This window comes from Glarea lozoyensis (assembly GCF_000409485.1).
Source record: "Glarea lozoyensis ATCC 20868 chromosome Unknown GLAREA7, whole genome shotgun sequence".
Lineage (NCBI taxonomy): Eukaryota > Fungi > Ascomycota > Leotiomycetes > Helotiales > Helotiaceae > Glarea > Glarea lozoyensis.
In genome coordinates, this window is record NW_007361002.1 from 1,744,847 (window position 1) to 1,770,916 (window position 26,070).

At 46.8% G+C, this 26,070-nt stretch overlaps 8 protein-coding genes across 8 annotated transcripts; 6 read left to right on the forward strand and 2 right to left on the reverse strand.

The window, feature by feature from the left end:
- Positions 1-164: 164 nt before the first annotated feature.
- Positions 165-1,068, forward strand: GLAREA_01746 (Protein kinase-like (PK-like); the record flags this gene model as incomplete). The annotated part of the gene is made up of 3 exons (XM_008088962.1): positions 165-348; positions 441-664; positions 721-1,068. 3 exons carry the CDS (start codon positions 165-167, stop codon positions 1,066-1,068), a joined length of 756 nt encoding a protein of 251 aa, XP_008087153.1.
- Positions 1,069-1,932: 864 nt separating this feature from the next.
- Positions 1,933-4,008, reverse strand: GLAREA_01747 (Acetyl-CoA synthetase-like protein; the record flags this gene model as incomplete). Its single annotated transcript, XM_008088963.1, has 5 exons — positions 1,933-2,107; positions 2,162-2,302; positions 2,350-3,502; positions 3,552-3,707; positions 3,756-4,008. The coding sequence occupies 5 exons, from the start codon at positions 4,006-4,008 to the stop codon at positions 1,933-1,935; spliced, it is 1,878 nt and encodes a 625-aa protein (XP_008087154.1).
- Positions 4,009-4,394: 386 nt separating this feature from the next.
- On the forward strand, positions 4,395-5,868 carry GLAREA_01748 (Thiolase-like protein; the record flags this gene model as incomplete). The annotated part of the gene is made up of 5 exons (XM_008088964.1): positions 4,395-4,499; positions 4,550-4,645; positions 4,696-5,612; positions 5,663-5,774; positions 5,830-5,868. The coding sequence occupies 5 exons, from the start codon at positions 4,395-4,397 to the stop codon at positions 5,866-5,868; spliced, it is 1,269 nt and encodes a 422-aa protein (XP_008087155.1).
- A 225-nt stretch (positions 5,869-6,093) lies between these two features.
- On the reverse strand, positions 6,094-7,612 carry GLAREA_01749 (NAD(P)-binding Rossmann-fold containing protein; the record flags this gene model as incomplete). The annotated part of the gene is made up of 5 exons (XM_008088965.1): positions 6,094-6,353; positions 6,485-6,776; positions 6,832-7,021; positions 7,439-7,500; positions 7,571-7,612. The coding sequence occupies 5 exons, from the start codon at positions 7,610-7,612 to the stop codon at positions 6,094-6,096; spliced, it is 846 nt and encodes a 281-aa protein (XP_008087156.1).
- Positions 7,613-10,264: 2,652 nt separating this feature from the next.
- Positions 10,265-17,880, forward strand: GLAREA_01750 (Thiolase-like protein; the record flags this gene model as incomplete). Its single annotated transcript, XM_008088966.1, has 5 exons — positions 10,265-10,544; positions 10,598-16,295; positions 16,354-16,526; positions 16,598-16,881; positions 16,936-17,880. 5 exons carry the CDS (start codon positions 10,265-10,267, stop codon positions 17,878-17,880), a joined length of 7,380 nt encoding a protein of 2,459 aa, XP_008087157.1.
- A 633-nt stretch (positions 17,881-18,513) lies between these two features.
- GLAREA_01751 (Zn2/Cys6 DNA-binding protein) lies at positions 18,514-21,325 on the forward strand (the record flags this gene model as incomplete). The annotated part of the gene is made up of 7 exons (XM_008088967.1): positions 18,514-18,645; positions 18,772-19,029; positions 19,102-19,280; positions 19,328-19,551; positions 19,598-19,940; positions 19,991-20,528; positions 20,585-21,325. The coding sequence occupies 7 exons, from the start codon at positions 18,514-18,516 to the stop codon at positions 21,323-21,325; spliced, it is 2,415 nt and encodes an 804-aa protein (XP_008087158.1).
- Positions 21,326-22,948: 1,623 nt separating this feature from the next.
- On the forward strand, positions 22,949-23,490 carry GLAREA_01752 (uncharacterized protein; the record flags this gene model as incomplete). Its single annotated transcript, XM_008088968.1, has 3 exons — positions 22,949-23,110; positions 23,158-23,297; positions 23,349-23,490. The coding sequence occupies 3 exons, from the start codon at positions 22,949-22,951 to the stop codon at positions 23,488-23,490; spliced, it is 444 nt and encodes a 147-aa protein (XP_008087159.1).
- A 545-nt stretch (positions 23,491-24,035) lies between these two features.
- On the forward strand, positions 24,036-25,065 carry GLAREA_01753 (uncharacterized protein; the record flags this gene model as incomplete). The annotated part of the gene is made up of 3 exons (XM_008088969.1): positions 24,036-24,190; positions 24,241-24,514; positions 24,631-25,065. 3 exons carry the CDS (start codon positions 24,036-24,038, stop codon positions 25,063-25,065), a joined length of 864 nt encoding a protein of 287 aa, XP_008087160.1.
- Positions 25,066-26,070: the final 1,005 nt, after the last annotated feature.

The following is a 26,070-nucleotide window of genomic DNA, read 5'->3' on the forward strand; positions in this document are numbered from 1 at the left end:
CTTTACTATGCGTCTATCGAGCCAGGTAAATCTTCACTTACTACTTTGCGGTAGCAGTATATAATACTAACAACCACCAGTGCAGACGGGCAAGAATACATTGTCAAGAACATGATACCAGGCGAATATGAATATCAAAAAAATCTACAGAAGCCGTTGGCCACATGTCCAACGTCCGCACCTTAGTCGACGGGCTTCCAGGCGCTGAATTGTTTATCTATCCATTTCTGGAGACCAATTTTCTACAAATTATCCAAAAAGGACTGGCTGAAGAGACGAAAAAGAGTATGCTCAGAAGTGCTCTTCAGGGTTTAGCTGCTCTTCACGAAAGAAACATTATCCACACAGGTAGGCATTTCACCCTTGATCCTATATATATATATATATATATGTTATACCTCGCTAGAATTTCTCAAATGTAATCACGGGCTGACAGATAGCAAGAGATATCAAACCGAATAACATTCTTGTTGATTACGAAGAAGTGGATGGCCGTTTCTCTATCAAGAAAGTTCAGATCGCGGACCTAGAGGACTCGGCTATCCTCCCACCAGGGAGATTCTTGAAAGGAACGCTGTGCGGCAACCAGATGTGGAGGAGTCCGGAATCTTGGGCTCGATCGCGACAAGGTTTCCCTTCAGATGTATTTTCTTTTGGGGCTGTGGTGCGTACACACACACGTCGGTATATACCATGTTAAACAACTAACACAATGCTTAGTGCATCTATGTGATGCTGGATGATATGGCTCTACGTCCCTTGGAAGCGGAGCTAAATGCCTCTGACTCGTGGCGACATATTCTGCGACTAATGGTATCATTTTTTGGCGAAGACGCGGGATTCAAGGGTTTACTACGATGGATTGGCGAGGATAACCCATTCTTTGAACGTCTTATTGCCATCGCAGGGACCTTCAATGAGGAGAAACCACAGGTTCCCTTTGGTAATTGGCGCTACGTTGACGAGAAATTCCGTGATCTCATTACAAAGATGACAAATCTGGATCCAACGAGGAGGATCACAGCAGTCGAGGCTTTGGAGCATCCATGGTTGGCTCAGAACGATTAAAGTGCTGGGAGTAGCTGGAGTGTAAGATTCAGCTTCACGTAATTTGAGCGCGTTCTTATATGTAGCTTAGTACAATATTCTCTACTCTTGCATTCTGACCAAAGGACATTTCAACATCTATTCAGTAATTTTGTACCAAGTTCGCTATCCTTCCTTAAATGTACCGTGCTCAAACAAAGATACACTAATACGATGAGATTCGGAAAGACTGCCAGCAGATTACCTCGGAGTTTGGCCTCATGAACAGTTAATAGAGCTTAGAATGCATAGTGATATAGTGAGAATGAACTCATCCTTGTGGATCCTGAACATTGGGAATCACCAATATAATTACGTTCCACAAAGTTGACTGATGAACTTTGGTTTAGAGAGTCGTCTATCAATTCTTGTAATTGCCTTCAGGCAAGCCACACTCGTTCTCTATATGTTAGAAAACGAGGTTCATCAAAGTCACGGGTATACTTAATCGTCGGAAATTTGTTCACAAAATAGGGAGGAGTTCTATAAACCCCATTTCTAGGTGCTACACAGAATTAATCAAAGATGTCTAAACACTGTCTAAAAGGCCGTTCTTATCCTATTCCAATACTGAAATGTCGACCTGACAGAGCGGATGGCCACGTGATCTAAAAATTCAACAGCCGAGGCTCGCCCCACCAGAGATTTGGAGCTCGAAGACCGTTTCCAAACTTGTAGGGTGGTCTATCAAAATGTACTCCAAGTTTTCCATCTATTCCTTGATACTTGGCATGCGACCTTCCAATTGAAGCTGCCTCAAAGACTTCTATTTTATTCCGCGGTAACGAACAAGTGTGCGACGCGTCCGACCCTCCACAAGAACGCGTCTGTTGTCCCTGATCGAGCTTATAGTTTTGCTTTTCCTATTTCGATTCTCGCCCAACTCGCAGCATCTAGCTTCTCGTATGAGGTTCCATTAAGCCAATAGAGTTTATCCTGGCTATTCGATTTATCTTCCGAAACCCACGTCTTCTTTACGAGGTCTCCCTTGGACTTCTTGAAGGTTGCGTTTGCTTCAATTCTATATTGATATCAGTACCGCACATCACAAGGCAACTCTTCCTTATGCACATACTCTGGAGTTATTCGCACAAGACGAGGCATGGCGTAGGATGGTAGTCCCGTCTTCTTAAGTCCAGCATACAAGTTGTTCATGAATACGGCTTCTGACGTTCCATCTAATGTGATGGCTGCCGCACCAGCTTGTCCGTCATAGCTTGGTATGTTAGCGCAGGAATAGGTACACGAGACTCCGGAACCTACCTTGGTAGCTTTACCCCATACACTACAGCATCAATAACGCCGTCAAGCTTCGCAAGGTGTTCTCGTACCTCACCAGCGCTGACATTTTCTCCTTTCCAGCGAAAGGTGTCACCCATGCGGTCATGAAAACGGACCCATCCAGACTCGTCCTGTATCACCAGGTCGCCTGTACTCTGGAAGCAATCTCCCTTCTCGAACACATCTCTCATGATCTTTTCTTCTGTTGCTGGGGAATTATTCAAATATTCTGTAAGTAGACCACGATTCTTTACTCTTCCAATTGCTTCTCCCACCTCACCAAGTTTAGCTCTAATGCAGAAACCAGTTTTGGGATCTCGATAAGGTTTCTCAGTCGCGGGGTCGCTCAGTACAATTATAGTATCATTCTCGAGATACCGCCGTAAAGGTCCCGCAAATCCAACCTTGCCTCCTCCCCAGGCTCCATAGTTAAAGTTGTCGTACTTCGCAAGACCCTCAGTTGAGCGGTAGAACTCTCGAATCTCGTCCACTCCAAACTTTTCCTTGAAAGCGTCCCAGATTTCCGCTCGAAGGCCGTTTCCGGCAGCAACGATACATTTGTGGGCGCGGTCATATGGCGTAGGTGGGGAGTGAACGAGATAGCGACAGAGCTCGCCAACATATAAAATACGAGTTGCTCTAGATTCGGTAACATCCTTCCAGAACCGGGAAGTGGAAAACTTGCGAGCCAGGCAGATTGTGGATGAGGTGCCAATGTTGTAGCAAAACGCGGTGAAGAGCGCTGTGCCATGAAACAGAGGCAGAGGCGAGTAGGTGCGTAGTGGGAAGTACTTTTTCACGTTGTCAAGATCCTGGGTAAGAGGATTCGACGCTACAAACATTTGATGATTTCGAATCGCGCATGCTTTTGGCTTTCCTGTTGTTCCTGACGTATATACGAGCACAGCAAGCTCTTCAATTGTAGCCTTCGCGGTCGGCGCAATGACCTGCGGAATTGGCAAAGACGTAAGATCAACATACGTGGCACTTCCTGTCTGAGCACTGAATTCTGAGGGATAAGAACCAATGCTCAGCGAGAAGTGCTGTATAGGATCTTGCACGAATTCTGCAAGATTCGGGGTTGAAATCATGATATTCGCTGTCGACACATCTAAGCAGTGTCTTAACGTTGCATCTATAAAAATAAGCAAGTTTGCATAATATTAATTTTTGTTACGGATTACCTCTCAGAGATGTGTTTATTAAGGCGCCAATTGCCCCTAGTTTGGAAAGAGCCAATATGGTTATCACCATCTCAGGCGAATTGGCCATAAACACACCGACATAATCGCCTTTCTTGACGCCGGCGGATTCCAAGAAAGCAGCAAGCTTCTGGGTTTCTAGTCATGTTAGAAAATATTGTGACTTCACAGGTTCACAATGTTTACCTCGCTTCATCTCTCCATATGTCCATGTTCGGCCTTCAAACCAGAGGAATTCAATGCCCTCATTTACTTTATCAAACATAGCGTATGTCGAGCAAGTATCTCCCATCTCCGCTATGCGGCTCAGAAGTCTCTTCGTCCATGTTTTATCGTGCCTCAATCGCGTCAAATCCGTTCCAATTGTTAGTTTAGCATTCAGATATGCTCCTGCTGCGACAGCGGCTGCAGCCGTTAGGGCCCCACTTGCTAGATCCATAGCAAAAATTGAAGCTATTCACAAGACGCGAGTTCGTATGTCCACTACAAATGCAGCAGTTGAAAGAAAGCTTGAGGCCGTCGTGAAGTACTGCCAACCCCCTTAGAAATAGACACGGTGTAAGCTTCGCTCAACTCGCAACGAAGTTTATATTCTTGCCGCTGGTATTTGCCGGGTCATGTCTCAGCGCCCTTCGCGGGGGCGGGGCCCTGTTGGGGAAAACGGGAGTTGCAATGTGGGGAGAACTGGCAGGGGTGAATACTTATGCGCCCTCACGTCCACTATTTGGAGCTTTGAAGGCGTCGTAATTTTGTGGACGCCGTCTTCTTCGTCCCTTTCCTCTGTTAGAATCTTCTTCCTGAAGTTGTGTCTATCATCAATTCAAGATGGCTGGCGTGAAAGAGAGATTGTCTTCTGTGCTCGGTCACCTCAACCCCACCACACCTTCCAACAGTCGTGCCGCATTACTCCAGAAAAATCCGGATGATATCGTAGGGAGCTATTCATCATCTTGTCTTAACAGCTATTGACTCGATTCTAGGTCATTACCTTTGCGGCAAGGACCCCATTAACAAAAGCGAAAAAAGGGGGTCTGAAAGACACCAGAATCGATGAACTTGTAATTTCTTTGTTAACCGTAAGTTGCAAGGACCTTGTTGTCTTCTGGTCCTCGCAAACAGTCTATAGGAAGTCCGTCAACGCTCAAAGATCGATCCTTCAGTCGTAGAAGATGTCTGTCTCGGCAATGTTCTCGCTGATGGCTCAGCATACATCGCACGATCCTCCGTTCTCGCCGCAGGCTTTCCCGTAACCACCGCAGCATCTGTAGCAAACAGATTCTGCTCCTCTGGTCTACTAGCAATCCAGCAGATAGCAAATCAGATAGCTACAGGCTGTATCGATGTTGGAATCGCAATTGGCGCCGAATCCATGAGTACGTGTCCAGACAACGGTGCACCAGTCGGTCTCAGCACCAAGATTACTGAACACGAATTTGCCGGACAGAACCTGCAGCCAATGGGCCAGACATCGGAAAATGTCGCCGGAGACTTCTCGATCACCAGGGAGAAAATGGATAAATTCGCGGCCGAGTCGTATCAGAAAGCTGAGATTTCCCAAAAAGCGGGCTGGAGTAGCGATGAGATACTTCCTACCACTGTACTCTGGAAAGATCCTAAAACCGGCGAGGTGACCACCAAGATATTGACTCAAGACGATGGACCTCGCCACGGCACCACCGCCGAATCCCTCTCTAAAATCAGAGCTGCATTCCCACAATGGCCGCCCTCTCAAACTACCGGTGGAAACGCATCACAACTCACCGATGGCGCCGCCGCCATCCTCCTCATGAAGCGCAGCAAAGCAGAGGAATTGGGCCAACCCATCATCGGAAAATACGCCGGAAGCACCGTCGTCGGCCTCGAGCCACGGATCATGGGCATCGGGCCGTACTACGCGATCCCGAAGATTCTAGAGAAGAAGGGGTTGGCGATTGCGGATGTGGATGTGTTTGAGATTAATGAGGCATTTGCTAGTATGGGCGTCTTTTGTGTGGAGAGATTGGGGCTGGATAGGGATAAGGTTAATCCTAGGGGTGGTGCGATGTGAGTTTTGTTTATGAGGCTAGGGAGGGCGGCTTGCTAATGCTGTGTAGTGCGCTAGGTCATCCGCTTGGGTGTACGGGGGCGAGACAGGTTGTTACTGCGCTGAGTGAGTTGAGGAGGAGGGATCAGAGGATTGCTGTTACTAGTATGTGTGTTGGTACTGTAAGTTTATTTTGTAATATCTTTCTGGGGAAATGAAATACTGATGTGTTGATAGGGAATGGGTATGGCTGGCGTGTTTGTTTCAGAACATTAAATGTACACAATTTAGGCGACAATAGAGCAAATTCCGGTCTCTTAGGATTCAATATAACCATTTGCGAAGAAGGTAACAGGCTCTTCTTTCTGCAAATCTATTTGCACGTAAAAATTTACGTTCCTCAGCACATCTGCAATCGCTCCTAGCAATGCTACTATCATAAGTCATCTCGCCCACCGGTACTCCTCGTCGTAAAGTATTCATTTGTTTCCCGTATCATCATCATCCAACATGAAGACTCAGGCTAACACCTCCATCGATCATCAGCCCAGTTCCCGTAATGTAGCTGGCACTGTCACTACATAAGAAAACGATGGTATCTCCAACCTCCTCCGGCATCGCTGTCCGTCCTAAAGGCGTGTATTTCTCAATCATTGGTGCAGTCATGGGTAGAAGAACGGTATCGCGCTGATGCATTGGAGTCTCAGTCCACGCAGGACACAGTGCATTGACTCTGATACCCAGAGCAGCATTTTCTAGGGCTAAGAATTTGTAAGCTGATGTTGTCTAGGTAGAACTTGGTTCGGTTGACAGCAAAATTTGTCCCCGACTGTCTTTTGAAGAGTTTTTGAGGAGATTGCTGAGGTTTATTGGAGGAACACTTTGCACTTACCTGCGGTCTTCATAATCGCCATGATTGCATGTTTCATGGTGGTGTATGCACCCTTATTCGGCTCTGCAACATATCCGTTGCCACTACTCAGACATACTATAGAGCCTCGGCCAACATTTCGAGGTCCATTTCGGCCGGTTACAATTCGCGATTCCTGGGTGGCCATTTGCTTGCAAAGAGCGCCAAGTACAAGTAACGTGCCCTTAACATTTACAGAGTAAAGAAGATCGTATTCTTGAAGTGAGGCGGCTGTCGAAGCTTCGGTCATCACTGAGAGGGTTTGACGACCTATCTAGGTTGATGAAGTCAGTTTTCTTCTCTCGCATCGTCAGAAGAAGGGCGCTTACTCCTGCGCAATGGACACCATAGTCTATTCTCCCGAATTCTGCTACGCAACGGGTAATCATCTGGTCTACCTGTTCTGGTTGTCGTACGTCACATTTCAGTGCGACGGCGCGAAAGGACGGGTTTGTCGCGTGCTTTCTACATTCTGCAAGTGTTTGTTCTGCAGTCGAAAGGTTGATATCGGTTAGGAGGCTGTTAAGTCAGGTTAGCATCTATCATACCGGACACCGCATAATAAATCGAAGAAGGCACGCTAGGAGGCGAGAGGCAGTGTTATAAGGATAACCAAATCGTGGCCTGGAGCATCCCGCACTAGTCAGGTAATCTTGAAAGCTGAATTTCTCGTTTACTACTCAAAGTATGTGCCTCCTGTCTTCATAAACACAGAACACTCATTTCTTAGCTAGGCAGGGAAGCACTTTGATAACCAGTAAGTGCCCATATCTTGTGATCAATTTCGTAAACAAAATTATTCATACTGGACTTCCTAGAACACGAGACAAATTGTGCAGACAGTCTTGATTCTTACTCACCATCACTACCAATATCGGCAATGAAGAAGAGCAAGAGGATTTATATAACAGACAGAAACGAGATTATTGAACTTACATTCCACGTACTCCGGCAGCAGCAAATGCAAATGCAGAGTCGCGACCTATGCCAGATCCAGCCTGCAAGCTGTAAGTAGTTGTCGCATTATGCCAAAAGGTGGGGTGATCGTCAAGGACCCAGAGTACTAACACCTGTGATAAGAGCGATACCAGGAAGTTCCCGTAGAGCCATCTTTTCACTAGGGCTATGCTATTCCAGCATGAAATAGTAGGCTCGATTCAAGATAACATGCAGAATCGTGCGTCGTTGCTGTCGCGCAGGTTATCAGGCTAAGATTTCCACCAACGCGGTTCCTTGATATCCTCGTGAAAGGCAATGGTGCATGTGAATGTTATAAATCAGCGTAAATTTGCTATCATTTATCCATCGCCTAGATATCTTGATCATATGAGGCTAAATTCCGGGATGTCGCCTGCGTACCTGCGATATTCCACGTCCATATCAGTGAGCGGAAACAAGAGAGACCCTTGGCATGAGGTTGAACAGAGACTTACTCAACAGGCGTGTGGGTCGTCGTCGTCGTCGGAATGTTTATTCGAGACAGAGAAAGGTTGGGGTTGTTGAGCGCGACGAGCACTAGTGACCTTCTACAGTAGCAAACTGTTCACGTCGATTATGCTTTCGAGCTATGTCGTGCCCAGATCTGCCCCGTCGGAACAAGGTTCAACGGAAAAGGTTCTTGATCCGCGTATCGCTTGCTCAGCAGTGTCAGCATTAGCTTCGAGTTTCGGACTTTACCTGTCGCTTGTTGACGTGAATAATGGTGACCGAAGCTCACAGCAAACGGGCCAAACGGCCGAATTTCAGGTTGTTAACGGTTGGAATCGAGTGATGTATGATAAAGCCTCGGTATCTTCGGCGGTGAGGTCCCAAGAGAGAAAGTTGTCTCGGGTCCCACGAGTTTTACAGGGGATCATCGTATGCGGAACGTTGGGCGACGGCCCAGAACAATGCAACCATGTGGTACAGTAGACTCTAACTCTTGCCCTTGCAGCCTTTAGTCTGCGTGGTGCGCATGTGTCGAGGGATCGTGAAAATACATTCATGTTGGCAAGCTGGCGATAACAAAAAGAGGACGCACATATCCCATTATTGTCAATCTCAATGGATAAATGGCCAAATGTTGTGAATGCAATTATTGGAACGGTTTTCCAGAAATCAAAATCCAGCCGCCAAGAACCTCGGTCAATGGTCTCTGAAAAATGGGTCACGTTATTCCGGGTCGATGGTACGTGGGATTATCTAGTGCGACCTGCGACAGGAGGACTTGAGTCTGGACTGCAGCGAATGGCGCAAGCAGCACAACAATCTGATGACCACATGCACCCGCCACCAACACAACTCTATTCGCAACTCTATTTTGCGAACGTACCACCAATCTTTGGTATAGCATTTCTTCCATCATTATATACCCTATAGCTCGTTGTATGAGCAGCTCACTAAGACGAGAGTTGTCGCTACCTTCAGCTGATTCATTAGTCAAGTCGAGGGTACTGAAGCTCTATGAAATATAGCGCTGTAGTACCTTCATCCTCAGCGCCGGTATCAGTAAGTTCATGAATGGAGTCTTCTACTTCTTTACCCTTCTGGCTTGAAAGATTGGGATAACCAACAAGCTCTAAAGTGCTTTGTTAGCCCATGTTGTCATATTTCCCCTCTCTGAGTCTTTTTACCGCTTGGAAACATCATGCGCAGGTTCGAGGTTGACTGGATTCCTCTCTTATTGATCGAACATGATGTTTGGCAGGGCTTGATTGGCCGTTCTGAGTATCATGTTGTTTGTTTAAGCGGGATCGAACAGTACGACCTGCTCTGCAGTCCACAGAGCAAGCTTGGGTTACACGGGATGCTGATACTGCTCCTCCTCGCCTGTATGGAGTAGGGAAGCTATGGATGACACGAGGTGTGTAGTTTGTATGGGCAAGGTGTAGATTTAGATATCCGTAAGCTGGCCCACGTCCAGAAGCGCTTATCGTCTTATCATGTATATCTGACAACTTACTGTAGGACAGAACTCTGCGATAAAAAACATAAGATCAGATGGTGGTGAGAACGGTGGTCTTGCCTCATTCCTCGTATTTCGGCACTAGTCGCTTATTTCATAGTCGAGATGGGATGATACTCGTATTCTGTAGAACGGAACCTTCCATTTCCTGTGGTTTCACCAAGCATTGCGGTTACACTAACGAGCTCCCTCCCCTTCTGTTTCCGGTTATCTGGTAGATCGACTGCTTCTTTCCCCGAACGAGCGAGCGATACATGGCGCACCGGGATCTCGCGTATAATATAGATTTCGTTTCCACGGATAATTGGATTATTGGCGACGTTTCGTTTCGGTCCACCTTTTCCCAAATGCTGAATTGCACATGATGATTGGCCGTCGTCGTTTCCACGTGGCGACGAGCTGGTGCAAATCTCCCACAGCTGAGCGTTATCCATGCGTGCCCACACCACCCAGACTTCTGCACCGGCAACACCGCAGACGCTGGAAATTGGGAATTGGGTCGGCGCAGATGAGTCGCTCAGTAGGCGTTGCCGTGCGGGATTACAGTATTCTTACCACAAAACCGTGCATTCAAGCCTATAGCAAGCCCGGACTAATGGTAAACTACGCATCTTTGCCCTGATTCGAAGGGTTTACCTCCTCCGCCGAGGAGGAGGTGGACCCAGCGGACGGCTAGTGACCTACCGCCTTAGGACAAACGCTCCCTCACTCCCTCACCCTCACCCTCACCCTCACTAGGATCTCCGTGCAGATCCGTTGAAAGACAATTCTCCCTCTTACTACTTCCTACATGGTCCGAGGCTCTGTTATTCACGACGATGAATGGTAGGTCCCACGGTACACATGCCAATGAAGCCATTCACAGCAACTCCTTCGAAGACACTCACAGCGACTCCTTCGTAGATGAGGATAGGACTCGTCTCAATGGCCGTGGCACGAATGGAACACACGGTAATTACGCAACAAAATCAAATTCGATGGATTCCAGATCCGACATATCCAACTCTTCGCAGAGCTCACCATTACAGACCTCGTCTCCCATGAGCAGCTTCAACGAGCAAACATGTTACGACGAGCCGATCGCTATCGTCGGAATGGGTACGTAAGAACATCCCCACCGAGAACAAGAAGGTATTGATGATTGCAAACAGGATGTCGCCTGCCCGGCGACGCAACGTCTCCCTCCAAGCTGTGGGATCTCCTGATCAATGGCAAATCTGGCCATGGGGAGATGCCCAAGTCGCGATTCAATGCCCAGGGCTTTTATCACCCGGATGCAAGCCATCCAGTCAGTGTCAACTCGACGGGCGGGTACTTTCTTGAAGACGACGTCCGGTCCTTTGACAATGCCTTTTTTGGAATTAATAACCTCGAGGCCACCTACATGGATCCGCAGCAGCGACAACTCCTGGAAGTGTGTTTTGAGTGCTTCGAAAGCGCCGGCGTGACTTTGGAGCAGCTTTCGGGAGCGGACGTCGGCTGCTATGTCGCAAATTTTCTGGCGGATTTCGTGGTGCTGCAATCCAAAGACCCCGAGCTGTTCCACCGGTACAGTGCGACGGGCATGGGACTGACCATCCTCGCCAACCGCATCAGCAACGCTTTTAACCTGAAGGGTCCTAGTTTCGTGCTCGACACCGCATGCTCTTCGTCATTGTATGCGCTGCATACGGCATGCTCAGCATTGCGCACCGGGGACTGCTCGGCTGCCGTAGTCGCGGGAGCAAACCTGGTCCAAACGCCTGAACTACACCTCACTATGGTGAAGGCGGGGTTTCTGTCGCCAACATCGCAATGCCATACTTTCGACTCGTCCGCTGACGGCTACGGCAGAGGAGAAGGCGTGGGTGCTTTATATCTCAAGCGACTTAGCGATGCGATCAGAGATGGCGATCCCATCAGATCCGTGATTCGAGGGACCTCGGTTAACAGCAACGGCCACACCAATGGCCTCACTTTACCCAGCGTCGCCGGCCAGGAGGCCGTCATTCGAAAGGCCTATGCCATGGCAGGTCTACCTACAGATGAAACTGATTATATCGAGGCGCATGGTACGGGCACATCTATTGGTGACCCCATCGAGGTCGAGGCCTTGTCACGTGTATTCCAACACAGATCCGGTCGACCTACCCTGATTGGTTCTGTCAAGACGAACTTGGGGCATAGTGAAGCTGTGAGTGGGATTACCAGTATCGTTAAGGTCACTCTGGCATTGGAAAACGGCATTATCCCTCCAACTATTGGTATCAAAGAGTTCAATCCGAAATTGAAACTTTCGGAGCGGAACGTGGAGGTCGTGACCAAGAACACAAAGTGGCCTGCAGGCAATGTGGCGAGAGCAAGTGTTAACTCTTTTGGGTACGGAGGAGCCAATGCTCATGCCATTCTAGAAGCAGCTGTTGCTCATGTGCCGGAAGGCTACCAGAAGCAGCAGTCAAAAGTTGGGACGGGTCGAAATTTTATCTTGCTTCCGTTTTCCGGCCATGACAACCGCGCGCTCCTCGATCGCACCAGTAAACTCAAATTGCCTTTGGACCGGGCCTTTGTCAACGATCTCGCTTTTACATTGACCTCTCGACGTTCAGCGCTACCTTGCCGTGGGTACTTCCTTTTGGAGAACCAAAAGCTCCTGTACGACATATCGCCCAACGTTATAAAAACTCTTACCTCGGAGCCTTCGAGACTTCCGATCGCTCTTGTGTTCACTGGACAAGGTGCACAGTGGCCTCGAATGGGCTATGAGCTTCTTTCGGCTTTTCCTGTTTTTCGACAAACCATCGAGAAACTCGATGATTACCTCGCACGTCTACCGCAGCCTCCAGCATGGTCTATCCTATCGACTCTCTCAGCAGACTCTAATGATAGTCAAATCTCAAAGGCGTCACACTCTCAGACCGTGTGTACTGCGCTACAGATCGCTCTTGTGGTCATTCTTAAGGATTGGAATATTGTACCAGAAGCAGTCATTGGACACTCATCGGGAGAAATATCTGCTGCATTTGCCGCCGGCTACCTCACTGCGACAGAGGCGATAGCCATCGCTTACTATCGTGGATTGGTGGTCACACGTCTACCTCCTACTGGTGCTATGGCAGCTGTAGGATTGAGTTCTGAGCAGTGTGAGCATGAGATAACCGCACTCAATCTACAGCGACAACTGAGAGTAGCCTGTATCAACTCACCTAAAAGCAGTACTATAAGTGGAGACTCTGATGCTATAGACCAGCTTGTCTCGACTCTTACTGGAAGAGAAGTATTTGCGCGAAGGCTCAAGACCGACAACAAAGCCTACCACTCACATCATATGCTTTCTGTTGGTTCTGAATATGAGGCGCTGGTTTCCTCGGTGTATGCTAAGAGAAAGGCACGAAATATTGACATATCTACTACACAGATGTTCTCTTCAGTTACCGGACGGCTTGGTGCCCGAAAGCTTATTGATAACCCGGCTTACTGGAGAAGAAACTTAGAATCCCCCGTTTTATTCAGCGATTCCATGCAAGCCCTTCTTCTTGAGAATGCATACCATCTTATAGAAGTTGGGCCGCATTCAACTTTGCAGCAGCCCATCGTTCAAATACAAGAGGGCTTCGAATCCGAGAAGAGTCCGTCACTCTACTCATCGACGTTATCACGAGGCAAAGATGCCGAAAGTTCCCTACTCAATTTATGTGGCACGTTGTTCTTGAATCAGCATCCTATCAATTTGAATAGAGCCAATGGAATCGTTCACACTACCAAAGGCTCAAGAACATCTATACAGAGGAACAGAGTACTTCATGGCCTTCCCACATATAGCTGGAACCATCAGACAATACTCTGGAATGAGTCAAGATCTAGTGCCTTGTTCCGGGGGCGAGAACATGCTCGTCATGATCTTCTAGGTTCACGGGTGTCAGATGCAGCACCGCAGAATTTGCAATGGAGGAATCTCCTGAAAGTCGAGGATGTCCCATGGCTGGCGGATCACAAACTGGGCAGCACGATGGTATTCCCAGGTGCAGGCTACTTAGCTTTAGCCGCCGAGGCGCTGCGAGAAGTAGTGAAATCTTCAGATTCTCCATTCCTAGGGGTTAGATTTAAACAGGTTCACATTCAGAATGTCCTTGTTCTCGAAGAGGAGAAGCATGGAATGGAACTTTTTACGGAGTTGAGGCCATTTCAAATGTCTGGAGTTTCCTTCTCCGGAAACTGGTGGCAGTTTGAGATTACGTCCCTTGCCGCAGACATGACAACAATTCATGCCAGCGGGCTAGTTGCTGTGCTCGGAGAAGCCCCTACTTCGAGCACACGATTGGACTTTTCTACAGAAACGATGGAAGAGCAAGCCACACGCACTTGGTATGACAAGTTCACAAAAGAAGGCTTACGGTTTGGACCAATGTTCCGATCGATGACTAAAATATACAATGACAGATCAAAAAAATTATATCGAACTGTTTCAGAAACGCAATTGCTGTGTGGCGGCCGTTCTGAGCATGGCACCCAATCTGAATATATGATCCATCCAATCACTCTTGATGCGTTATTGCAGACTGCCATAATTGCTTCGGCTTCGGGGTCCGTTCCTCGGCTCCGGGGAAAGGTTCCTGTGACAATTGGTACCGCCGAAATATCTGCGGCGGCATTCAAAGATGTTGGGCAGTGTTGCACCATTTTCGCCGATTCCGAGACCGTTGGTTTTGGTACGATCAACATCAATGCCGAGCTCAGAAACCCGACAGGACACGTCCTTGCGACCGTTGGCGATGTCAGAGCGGTTGCCTACAATGAAAGCGGGTTGCAAGTTGATGATAAAGAGGAGCGCAATCCAGTATTAAGAACTTTATGGAAGCTGGACATTTCAACACTTGACTCAGCACATTTACCGCAGTTTACGGATTATTTAAATCGCTTCTCCGACCAACTCGACGGTGCGCTACGCAATTCCGATTTTGGGAGGTTCGCAGGCGCAGTGGATTTGCTCACCCACTCAAACCCACGGTTACGAATACTGGAAATTGGCGATGGCGACGTGCAGCATTCAGCTACGCTACTTGATTTGCTGCATGTTGGTACCTCGTTGAAAAGATTTCACTCATACACAAGGTTAAATCGCTTAAGAAATGATAGAGGAAAGATGATGGGAACGGAGATTCGAGATCCAGCACAACTACTGGCAAATGATAACGTTAAAATCAAAGACGATGCGCTTTTCGACTTGGTTCTCCTTCCGCCGTCCCTAGAAGCGACATCGAGCCTGCTCACTCCCGATATTTTGAAGGCCTTGTCATCTCACGCTAGTATACTCTCAAGCAATAAACCAACCGACAACACACTTCTAAACGAATCCCGATTTTCTCTAATTTCTACGGCGACAGATCCAACCCGACGCACTATCACCATTGCTCGTTCGAAAGAAGAGCTTGGACAATCTAACAAAAAAATTGATTCGTGCGTTCTAATTGTGGAACGGAATACATCGTATCCGATCAACCATCATCTCCATTGCGCTTTAGAAGAATATTTTGGCCGTCAGGTAAAGAGGATTTCGTTGGCAAGCGTCACCCATGACAAAATACCATATGGTTCAATCGTCATTTCAACTATTGAACTGGAAGATCCTGTCCTCGAACTTGCTGTTGCCGATGATATCGAGCGCATAAAAGTGGTAACCGACAATGCCTCCATACTCGTTTGGGTTACTGGAGGCGGGCTTTTTGAAGCGGCAAAGCCGTCTTTCTCCTTAGTTGGCGGGCTTGCTAGGTCCTTGATGTTGGAACAGCCATCTTTGAAGATGTACACCGTTGACCTAGACACCATGGATGCTGACTTTACCTCATCATCGCAAAACATTGTCAACGTCCTGCGACAAGCCGTATTCAGCTCGAGGCCGGAGTTCGAGTATCTGCAGCATAAAGGTGCCCTTTATAGTAGCAGGTTCGTGCCCGAAGAGTCGATGAATAAGCGTTTCCGACGTGGGCAAAACGGCGAAACAAGATCGACGAAACTCAAAGATGCAGGCAATTGTCAATTGAACATTGGAAGTGCTGGACAACTCGACTCCCTCCGTTTCGATCAACGCGCCCCAAGCGATCCCTTATTGCAGCCTGGCTTCGTTGAAGTACAGGTCAAAGTAGTCGGCATGAACGCGAAGGACTTTTACGCCTTCCATGGCAAAGTCGACACTAAGCTTTCCACTTGTAGTTGTGAATTCAGTGGCACCGTTACTAGAGTTGCTTCGCGCGGATCAAAATTCCAGGTCGGTGACAGAGTCGTTGTGATGGCACCGACACACTTTGCAACTTTCGAGACCGTTCCAGAATGGGCATGTTGTTTACTCAGAGACGAGGAAGATTTCACAATCTGTGCCACTATTCCACTAGTATTCTCGACGGCCCTTTATGCGCTGGAGCAAAGAGCTCAACTGCAGGAAGGTGAAACAATACTTATCCACTCGGCAGCGGGCGGTCTTGGTCTTGCTGCAATACAGATTGCCCAGATGAGAGGTGCCGAGATATTTGCTACTGTGGGGACGCAAGAGAAGAAAGACTTTCTGATCAAAACATTCGGTTTACTAGAAGACCATATCTTCAGCTCAAGAGACTCCTCGTTCTTGCCAAGCATTCTCAAGGCAACTTCAGAACGTGGTGTTGACGTAGTGCTGAACTCTTTGACTGGAGATCTCCTACACGATAGCTGGAGTGCATGCGCTGAGTTTGGTCGATTTATTGAGGTCGGTAAGAAAGATATCGTTGACGGTGGAAAATTGGATATGTCAGTATTCGAGCGGGGAGTAACGTTCACTGCCTTTGATTTGTCGAATCTGTTCTGGTCGAAGAATAAGAGACAGCACATTCAGTGGACTGCGTAAGTCACCCAGATTTTATACCGATAATAATTAGACTTATTTCTAACCTTTTGACAGCCTTTTGAACAAGTCTATGGAACTTTACCGAACAGGAAAGATCACAGCCATAGAGCCACTGAAGACCTTCGACGTCTCGGACGTTGTCCAAGCCTTCCGTTACTTTGGACTTTCTACGCGCCTTGGAAAAGCTGCCGTCTCCTTTGAAAACCCCGCGTCTGAAATACAGGCAAGTAAAATGCTTCCTGCTCCATGGATCTTTCAACTAATGTTACATAGTTCGTCCCACCAAAATTTCGTACAGCTTTCAACTCCAAGAAGGCTTACGTCCTCATCGGTTGTCTGGGTGGTTTAGGAAGGAGCTTGTCTAAATGGATGTTCCAGCGTGGGGCGCGAAGATTTGTTTTCATGGGCAGATCTGGGGTTGACCGTGCTCCTGCAAGAGCGCTCGTCGAAGATTTGAAGAAAATGGGTGCGAATATCCTGGTCGTAAGGGGAGATGTTAGTAATGCTGAAGATGTGGAGAATGGCTTTGCGCAAATAAAGGATCCTATTGGTGGTGTGATTCAGGCTGCTATGGGCCTCTCGGTATGTGCCCCGTTCCCTAAAGTCTCGGCGAAAATAACTGACAGGATTCTTTAGCTCGCCCTCTTCACAGAAATGACAAGTAAAGTATGGCATGGCGGCATTGACCAAAAAGTCAAAGGAACCTGGAACATCCACAATTCCCTAGCCGGCCGCTCTACCAGCCTAGACTTCTTTTTGTGCACCTCATCTATTTCTGGCTCCATCGGGGTTGCAACAGAGAGTAATTACTGCGCTGCCAACGGCTTTTTAGACGCCTTTTGCCGCCATCGTAGAAGCTTAGGTCTGCCTGCTACGTCCCTCGGCCTAGGGATGATATCTGAGGTTGGTTTTCTCCATGAAAATCCCGAAATCGAAGCTCTTCTCCTCCGCAAAGGTGTCCATCCGATCAATGAAGACGAACTTCTTCAACTAGTAGATATCGCCTTGTCTCCCGAGGAAGTGGATACTAGCGTGAGGAACAGTGGGAACTTCCCAGCTGACTACTTGGCTGAGGGCCATATATTGACTGGCTTAGAGCTATTAGGCCTTCAAAAAATAAGAGCCATGGGCTGGGAAAGACCGACAGCTGTTCTTGATGATCCTAGGACTGGTATCATTGCCGGCGCTTATGCTGCAGCCGCTGCTTCTTCGTCAGACGATTTACACGGCGATGAATCGTCACTTCCGTCTTCGGTGTCGTCAGCTCTGGCATCTCACTCTGCTATTCCAACCTCTCCCGACGAAGCTATCATACCAGATCCACCCCTCATCTTAGCTGTACAAGATGTTGTTTCAGCAAAGATCGGCGCACTGTTACTGGTAGGGATAGAAGACTTGAGCCCCGAAAGACAATTGGCCGACTTTGGTATGGACAGCATGCTTGCGGCTGAATTCCGAGGCGCTGTATTCCGAGTTTTCAAGATCGATGTTCCCTTCGCTACACTGCTTGACAAAAGAACTAGCGTTAGTAGTCTGGCTACCTTGGTAGCAGGGAAGTTATTGAAAGCTTCGACTTTATGAAGGCATGTAATCTTGTATACCTTTGGCGTTTGGAAATGGTTGGCGTTTTCAGAAGGGCACTTTAAACTCTGCATCGTTGGTATCTCATAGATGCTTCTGCATTCAGTTGCAGGTAATTTGTAATTAGTAGATGTAACATAGTGTATTATCGAAACGAAGATTTTACAAATAAAAGATGTGTTCCACAAGAAGGTCAGAGAAACAGGGGTTTAACGATAAGCACGAAATGAATCTGAGCATCAAAACTTACGTGGGCATTTCGAAAAATTAACTTCTTCTCGCCGAAACATGTTTCGCCAACACTTTTCAGTCGCGGGAAGTGATCGAGGCTAAACCAGTTTGGGGCGTTTCGAAGATCAAACAAGCCGACCTTGGGAAACTAAATTTGTCGGCTAATTTTAGTCAAACCTTCAACCTCTACCGTGAATGTTCATTGTAAACCTGGTGGCAACAAAGTTGCAAACATCTCAAACTCCCTATAAGCAGACTTTGATAGCACGATGCAGTTGGCGAAGAGCGCAATTATGCAGTAGCCGGCCTTAATTTGTTACCGGATCACTGAAGTAAAGGAAAAAGCACGGTCGATTCTTCACGGTGCATTGCACGGCCCATCGCAGCTGAAGCTGAAACAGAATGTTAACAACGAACAATGAGGACATTCTGGCGACAAGCTCCAGGCCACCGCCACAGAAGGATCGCAATACTCATGAAGTCCATGAAGAACCTCATTTGACAGTAGCATGCCGAAGATGCCGCAAACAAAAAGTAAGTCCATGCACCTTTGGACAAGAATACTTACTGCTTAGGCTGCTCCAACCAGCAGAACAAAACACGAGACTCAATCGTGTCCTCGTAATCTATCAAGCTAATACGTTTTTCCTTTCTCATCAGTTGCGTTGTACGAGGGACTCGCCAGCATGCAAAAGATGCAAAGACCTTTCAGTCCCATGCAGTTACCCGCCACCACCAGATAGGAAACTATTAGCAAATCAAAGATGGCAGAATGCAAAGGCTCGCGCCCAGGCTGATGCTGGTAGAGCTGTCAATTCAACTGAACAGCATCAGCTTCCTCTTATGTCTAGCGTAATCACGACTTCTCTAACACCCGCGTCAAATGGTCAACAGAAAACTGGTGGGAATTATAGTGTTGTAAGTGTTGATCAATATCACTCATCTACTCATGGTTCCGCTTTTAGGCACGATACTCAGAATTTTTTCTAGATGACAATTGATGAAACTTTAATGCCACCTCCTGATGTGGCTGATTTCCTTATTGAACTCTATTTTAAGCATTTTTCTCATTCTTCATTATTGTTCCATAAGGAAACTTTCTTAGGAGACTTTGCGGCAGGACGTATTGCGGATTTTGTGGCTATGAGTGTTTTCGCACTTGCTACCGTGTAATTATCATTCTCATTATAACGAACCTCAGCTGACGCAAAGACAGAAGTTTACGAGGAACTGGCCTCGAAGAAGATATGATAAAGGCTGGAGATACAACCGTTTCCAAATCCAAAGTTTGCGAGCAAGGACGAGCGTGGGCTGTCACATCAAACCTGCGTACACTTAGTCAATGTGACATACCTAAGGTGGAGACCATCCAAGCGTGTCAAAACCTAGCACTGTATTGGTACTCAAATGGCGAAGTTGCCAGAACTCATATGCACGGTCGTAAGTAAAGTGATCTCCACTGAAGGTATTATCTGAACTACCGTAGACATCGCTTGGAAAACGGCACAAAGCATTTATGCAAATCAGCTTGGCAAGTCTGGAAAAGATTCGGAATTCAATCGCCATAGTCATGAAGCTGAAATGTCAAGAAGGACGTACTGGGCTGCTTGGCTTAGTTGTATAGTTCAGAACGAAGACGCCGCCACGAAGCCTTGGCAAAGAGTTCCTGGACTGCTGCTTCCTTCTGATGACAGCTACGAGTGCGGAAGAATGGTGAAAGGTCACTTCTTCGACGAAAATGGCTATATACAACAAATAGAATCCGTGGCCCAAGGATCAACAAGAATCGCAACACCAGAAGGAGCAATGCTTGTACTTTTTGCTTTATGGTGAGCTTTATTAATTTGTAGACTATGATAAAGACTAATGAAAATCATAGGTCCGAGATACGGAGCTTTGTGGATTCCTGTGCAGTTACCGAAGGCAAAGATGTCTCACAAATTGTAGCTACCTTTTTAGACCTTGACACAAGACTTGGTCTCGTTCTCAATCGTCTTGGACCTGAAATTCGGTACCCGGAATTTTCAAGGGTTTCCAAAGTACCAATAGTCAGGAGTTTTTTTCTCAACAGCATATACCGATTGTGTTCGATGAGTTTACATTCTGCGCTGGTTCCTGTGTTCTCTACATACCCACCACACCTTTCGATACCAAAGAGGATGGTAAGACTTTCAGCAGAAGAGGTTGTTAAGCAGGCTTCGATCACTTTAGATATGGCATCCGCATTCTTATCGACTGACCCAGATTTCAAGAATGTCCCGAGTACTACAGCTTATACGTTATTGGTGGCGATAACTATACATTTCAAATCTCTCGTGGCACAGAAAAAGCTTCGGGTGAATACGTTTGTTCGCTTTAAGGCTGCTTTGATAATTATCAAGAGGATTAGAATATACTGGACTACGTTAAATATGCTCGTAAGATAAATTTTCCAATGCCTCCTGTTATCACATAAACTTACCATGTATTTCAGTGGGAGAAGCTAGAAATGTTTTTCAAAGATGCAGGATTTGACATCAATGTAATATGTGGCATTTCTGATCGTTTTACAAACCCAGATGATCAGCCCGCAGATATCGAGAAGATTGTGTCAACTGATAGTCCACGAGTCAATGGCTGTTCGACCAAATTTTCTGATTTCATAGCAGATTCTGCTCACTGTTCATCTGGTGTTAGCGATTCCCAACCAAGTTCAGTTTGCAAATCGGAGGTAAATCCTAGGACGCCAGCAAGCTCGGTAAACAACGCAAGAACTACACGACCTCTTGCCACCCAGCCTCCGCTACCTGGGAGGAATATTCACTCTGCTTCCAAGGTCTCTGGAAACAGCATTTCATCAATATTACAAGCGGAACCACAGCCTCAGACACAAAAACCACTTCATCAGCAAGCCTTAGAGAATCAGCGTGGAAACACTTCACATACTGCAGGCTTCTGGCACCTCGAGGCTTCTGGTGAGCGTCAACAGTTGCACGCAAATACCTTGCAGACAACTGGATTGACGGCAGTTCCCAATGATGGAATGAGCACTCTCAACCACCCAGCCGCACCTCGGCAGCTATTTGATCCATCAATGGCACCGTTTGAGTCTGAGATGCTTGGGGATCAGCTCGGCTTTTGGTGGGATCAATCATATGAGTCGCTCGAACCTGTTACCGATCCTCAACTTTATTATCATACGAGTTACCCGTACAATCCGTACTCATTTGGATAGATGATAGTGAGCGATGTACTTGCAACGTTCCTCATTGTAACAAATCCACAAATGCGAATATCTACAAATGGCGACTGCTTATCAAGTTGCAGCGCAAAAGATATCGCGATACATAGGCAACCCATCAGAGACGCAGCTTAAATGAATAAGTGAAAGGAGAAACGATAGTCGGGATGCTTGTATAGTTGCTCTTGCCTACTGGTTTATTTGTTGTCGCAAAATTTTGGGCCATCAATTCTTGAAATGGATGGCAATTTTATTCGAAGCCGTGGTGCGGAAATATCATTACAACAATACTAGTATGAAGTGCGATGGGAGGTGCGCGCAAGGATTGGCGAAGTGAGGAAAATCGAATCCAAGGAGCTTCCTATGTCCTTGGGATTCCAATTGAGGGACGCTGCGGAACCGGTCTGGGGATATGAATACAACATATCTTAATTGGGGCATATGCTAGCCTAATCCGGAGGGTTAGAATTTATGACATTCATATCAAGTATAGTCTCGCACTTTGGCACGGCTTAGACATGGTGATCATTTCCTGAAATTGAAAGACTAGAATATGGAGAGGTGCTGATCCTGTGAACCTTTACGAGCTGAACTGCCAAACATTTCCCATTGCAGAAGCGACCGATGAGCATCTTTCATGGAATTCCTGTCGATCAGTAGGAGATGTTCTCTTCTTCAGAAAATGATCTTTTCTTTCCACTAACTCACCTACGTACCTTCACCACAGAGGAGCCAAACCCCATATCGATCTTCCTTTTGATTCTAGGTGCCTTCATCTATCTTAGAACGCTGCTGAAGTGTCAAGAGTCCCGAATCGCACTTTATCAGGCAAAATGTTTCCAAACAAATGGAAATTTCATTTCAATATACTCTGGGGCTTCTCAAAATTTTCGGAATCAACTTTTCACGATTGTGCTACCTGTTTCATAGCATTGCTTTTTCTTATGTTTCGCTTCTGTTCTCGATGCGTTGTTCAGCCTTTTGTTTGAAATGGGGGTCTCACTGCTTGTGGTTTCCTACACGGAACCGAAGAAGTTAAAGGTTATCAAGGAGAGCAAATCAATTCTGGAATTTTGAGTTGGAGATTCAGTGCAAGGCGTATAACCTGTCTAAGCCGTATACTTTAGCCTTGCATCCTGAAAATCCGTGGTATTTGCATGTAACTTCTCGTGGCCCGGCTCTGACGTCGTGCCGAGGAACAACATGTAACTATGTAAGGAGGTTACGGGATGTTTGAGCATTGTTCATGTAGTAAAAGGAAGCCACAAGACTAATTGTACAGCCTTACGGGATCTGTAATCGCCGGCGTCACCAAAGGTGTCGTTCACGGACCAGTAGGCTCTCTCGAGTTTCCGAAGCCAGAGTTTACACTCGGGCGATCATCACCTCTTCTGTGCTATGTGTTACCGTCGTAACTAGGCTTCATCGAAGGATGATCATTAGTGATCCGAAGACGTAGTGTTGGTTTAATGCAGCGGAAACCTTTAGCTGGGTAGATTCCGAATTTTGTCATATCAAGAGAACCCATCCACGAGATTTTATGTTGTCCTGAGCTTCAATCATCACATTGCTCGTTTTATTCCAACCCCTTCCCACCAACGTCTCATTACCACTACTATGAAGCCAACGTTGTTACTTCCCCTTGTGTTTACCTGCCCGACGCTAGCACAATCATTATTCTCTTCAATCACAACTTTGGCAAACCTTCCGCAAGACCTCAGGGGAACATACCGCAAGTTGGCAAGAGCGTGTGATACGCGGACCGAACTTGGAGCAGCGGTATGAAATTCTCAGCTTCCCCTGCTTCGATTTTTCTAACCATGCAGGCCGTCACCATTCAATATGGCGCCGATGAAAGCAGTCCTGCAGCTGTCTACGGCTTGGACGAATGTTTCCCGTTTACCAAAGACAATAAAAAAGCAAGATTAGTCCTATTCTGTAGAAACTTGGACTGCACCTTTGGGATGTAAGATGCCTTTACCTTGTTAGCGATGTTATTCTTATTAACTGTCAATAGTGCGGAGGACCTAGACTGTCAAAGTGGCTTTCTCGATACAGTGTTGCATTACCGGTTGAATGGAGGGCAGGCCCTGCCAAATCCTGCCGGCGTAGTTGGAGTGGCCTTGAATGCTGTAAAGTGCGGTACCAGGCAGTTTTAGTGCCATGTCTTGGGCCTGAGAGAATCGACAGCATTTGGAGAAGCCTCTGCTAGCCAAAGGGTAATGACATGTTCGCACCGACCCCTCACAACATTCCTTGATCGATAGCTTCGCGAGATAAATAGGAAATGTTCATATAATAAACTCCTTCTCGATCGTGAACTCTTGGCGTCGTTCAACGGAGAGCAAGGCAAGGTGAGGCTCTATTTCCCAATAGGACAACACACAAGACCATTTTGTATCATGAATCTCTAGTCACCACTAAGGGCCGGATTAAATATATTGTATAATGGTAATGACCACATGATTAAATAACGAGCTACCCAGCCAAGTCCGGGTGCGGCAAGGTCACATGTGACGCTAATGCAACATCACGTGAAGGCGATTTGTCTTCAGTCTCCAACCTCGATAGACGTGGGGATCGTCGGCCCCAGCTCCATCTTTATTCCCGCCATTCACATCTTCACCGCTAGCCCTGTATATACACATTCTTATTGCTTATATTTTCTTGCCTCCTGTATTGATAATTGTCGAGTATTTGGCCAATGGATGCCCTGCTAGCCTTGCAAAATTTAGAGGACGCTGAGCGCGCGAAAAGATACAAAAACAGAGCCGAACCCCAGAAAAAGGGAAAGGGCTCAAGCTCAAAGTCTCAGGACCTAGCTGCTCAGAACGCGGCTAGGAATGAGAAGGCGGGAAGGTCGGTCAATGTGTGATGTTGTGTAAATTTTGCGCCTGACAAAATTCCAGGGCGATACAACGGAGCAGATCTCAAGCGTCTTCCCGTAGCGCTGGAGTCCCTTCTCGTGCCGCATCTCAGTCTTCCGGGAGAGCTAGAAGTAGAGCTCAGGAAACGTTAGACAATTATGAGATCCCCTCCAGAGTAGGCGCTCAGTCTCCCGCGCCCAGTAGGGATTCGCGACGAATTTCATTCTCGGAACCGAGTAAGCCGGAAGGAACTAAATTATGGATTCCTACGAAGACCGAATCGCTTGCTTCGGGGTTTGAGTATGACCCTAGACTGGTAAGGAAATCTTTTCTCATAATACCTCCAATCCTGCTCAGAAGTGTGACCTGTTGGTCCATCCTCAGCGGTTGTCGCAAGGCTTGGTTCCAGTACATACTAAAACATTAATCTAGCAAAAATTCAACGTAGGCGAACATGAATGGAGAGACTTCACCACTCAGCTCATTGCAGCAGCCAACGTCAAAGGATCTAAACTCACGTGGCCATTTCGGAAACGGAAAGTCATTGCACGAATCAAGCGTGATCTGCAATATGGCGGTGACATAACGGCTGTTTTCAAGTCCTGGAATAAGGTATTCAAAATTCAGCGCTTTCAAGCATGGTTGGAATTGCCTGGAGAGAAGTCTGCGCCTCTACCTGGAAACGATGAGCATGAAGTCGTGGACGTGAAGAAATTCAGAATATTAGTCAACCCGTCGAAAGAAAGAGCTCCGAGTGTTTACTCGAGATCGAACAGTTTGACGGCAAGTATCAGCGGGGAAGGCATGAAAGCAGTTGAGGGCAGGAAAGAGGTTGAAGCAGATGATGACGCAGACGCAGAGCCATAGTCTGACTTCGATACAACTCACCATCTGTCCGATTAACCGAAAAAAACGACATTCTACTTCTTATTAGCTTTGGGGAAAAGCGTAGCGCGGATTTCTTTGTACTTATATATATTTCACCTTAAAAGTAGACAGCGGGTTCTAATATTCATCAATATACAGCGTTAATTGGAGCAAGAAGTCTAACACGTTTAGTGGCGTATCCGAACAGGCTCAAAGGTCCTAGTTATACTAATGAAATACAGAAACGTGGGTAAAGGGCATCACGACAAGAGCTGACAGATTCAGCCATACATTTCATCTATTCGACATAACACTAATATAACAAGCTTACATACACGGTACTACGAAAGACAGGGTTTACTAAAGTAAAGTAAGAGAAGCGTTAACATCGCAGCTAGTATAATTACGCCAAGGGAAGGTATAATTGAAAACTACTCTAAGTATAGTAGAAAGTGTACCTACTGAGACGATGCTGACCTCGTGCTCCCACTTCTAGCAACACAAGTTGTCTGTTTGACAGAGTCTAAGTAGAGAATTGAGAGATACCTAGATAAGACTAGAACATTTTGTTCACTTTTAAATTTTTAAGCTAATCGGTTCCAGAAATGCTTAATCTATATGATTAAGATGTATACCCTAAATAGTCGTCTAGTACCTACTATTCCCGCCTATATAGGAAATTTCGACAAGGAAACGTATCTAGTCACCCTCCGAAACAACCTACTAAAAAAGCACAACCCACCTACTACATTACACAACCAATCCACCACCCAACAACCCTCATCCCACACATCCCTTACGACTCACCCGCCTTCGCCACTCGCCAACCGCCAGATCGTCAAAAATATAATCAAGAACTCAAAACCAATACACAAGCAAAAAAACATACGAAGCAAAAAAACATACGACAGTAGGTATTCGCTGGTGGTCACCCACCCAACTACTAATCTACCGATCTGATGCTTGTGTGTGGCAGAGCGGACGGGATGCCCAATTCTCATCAGT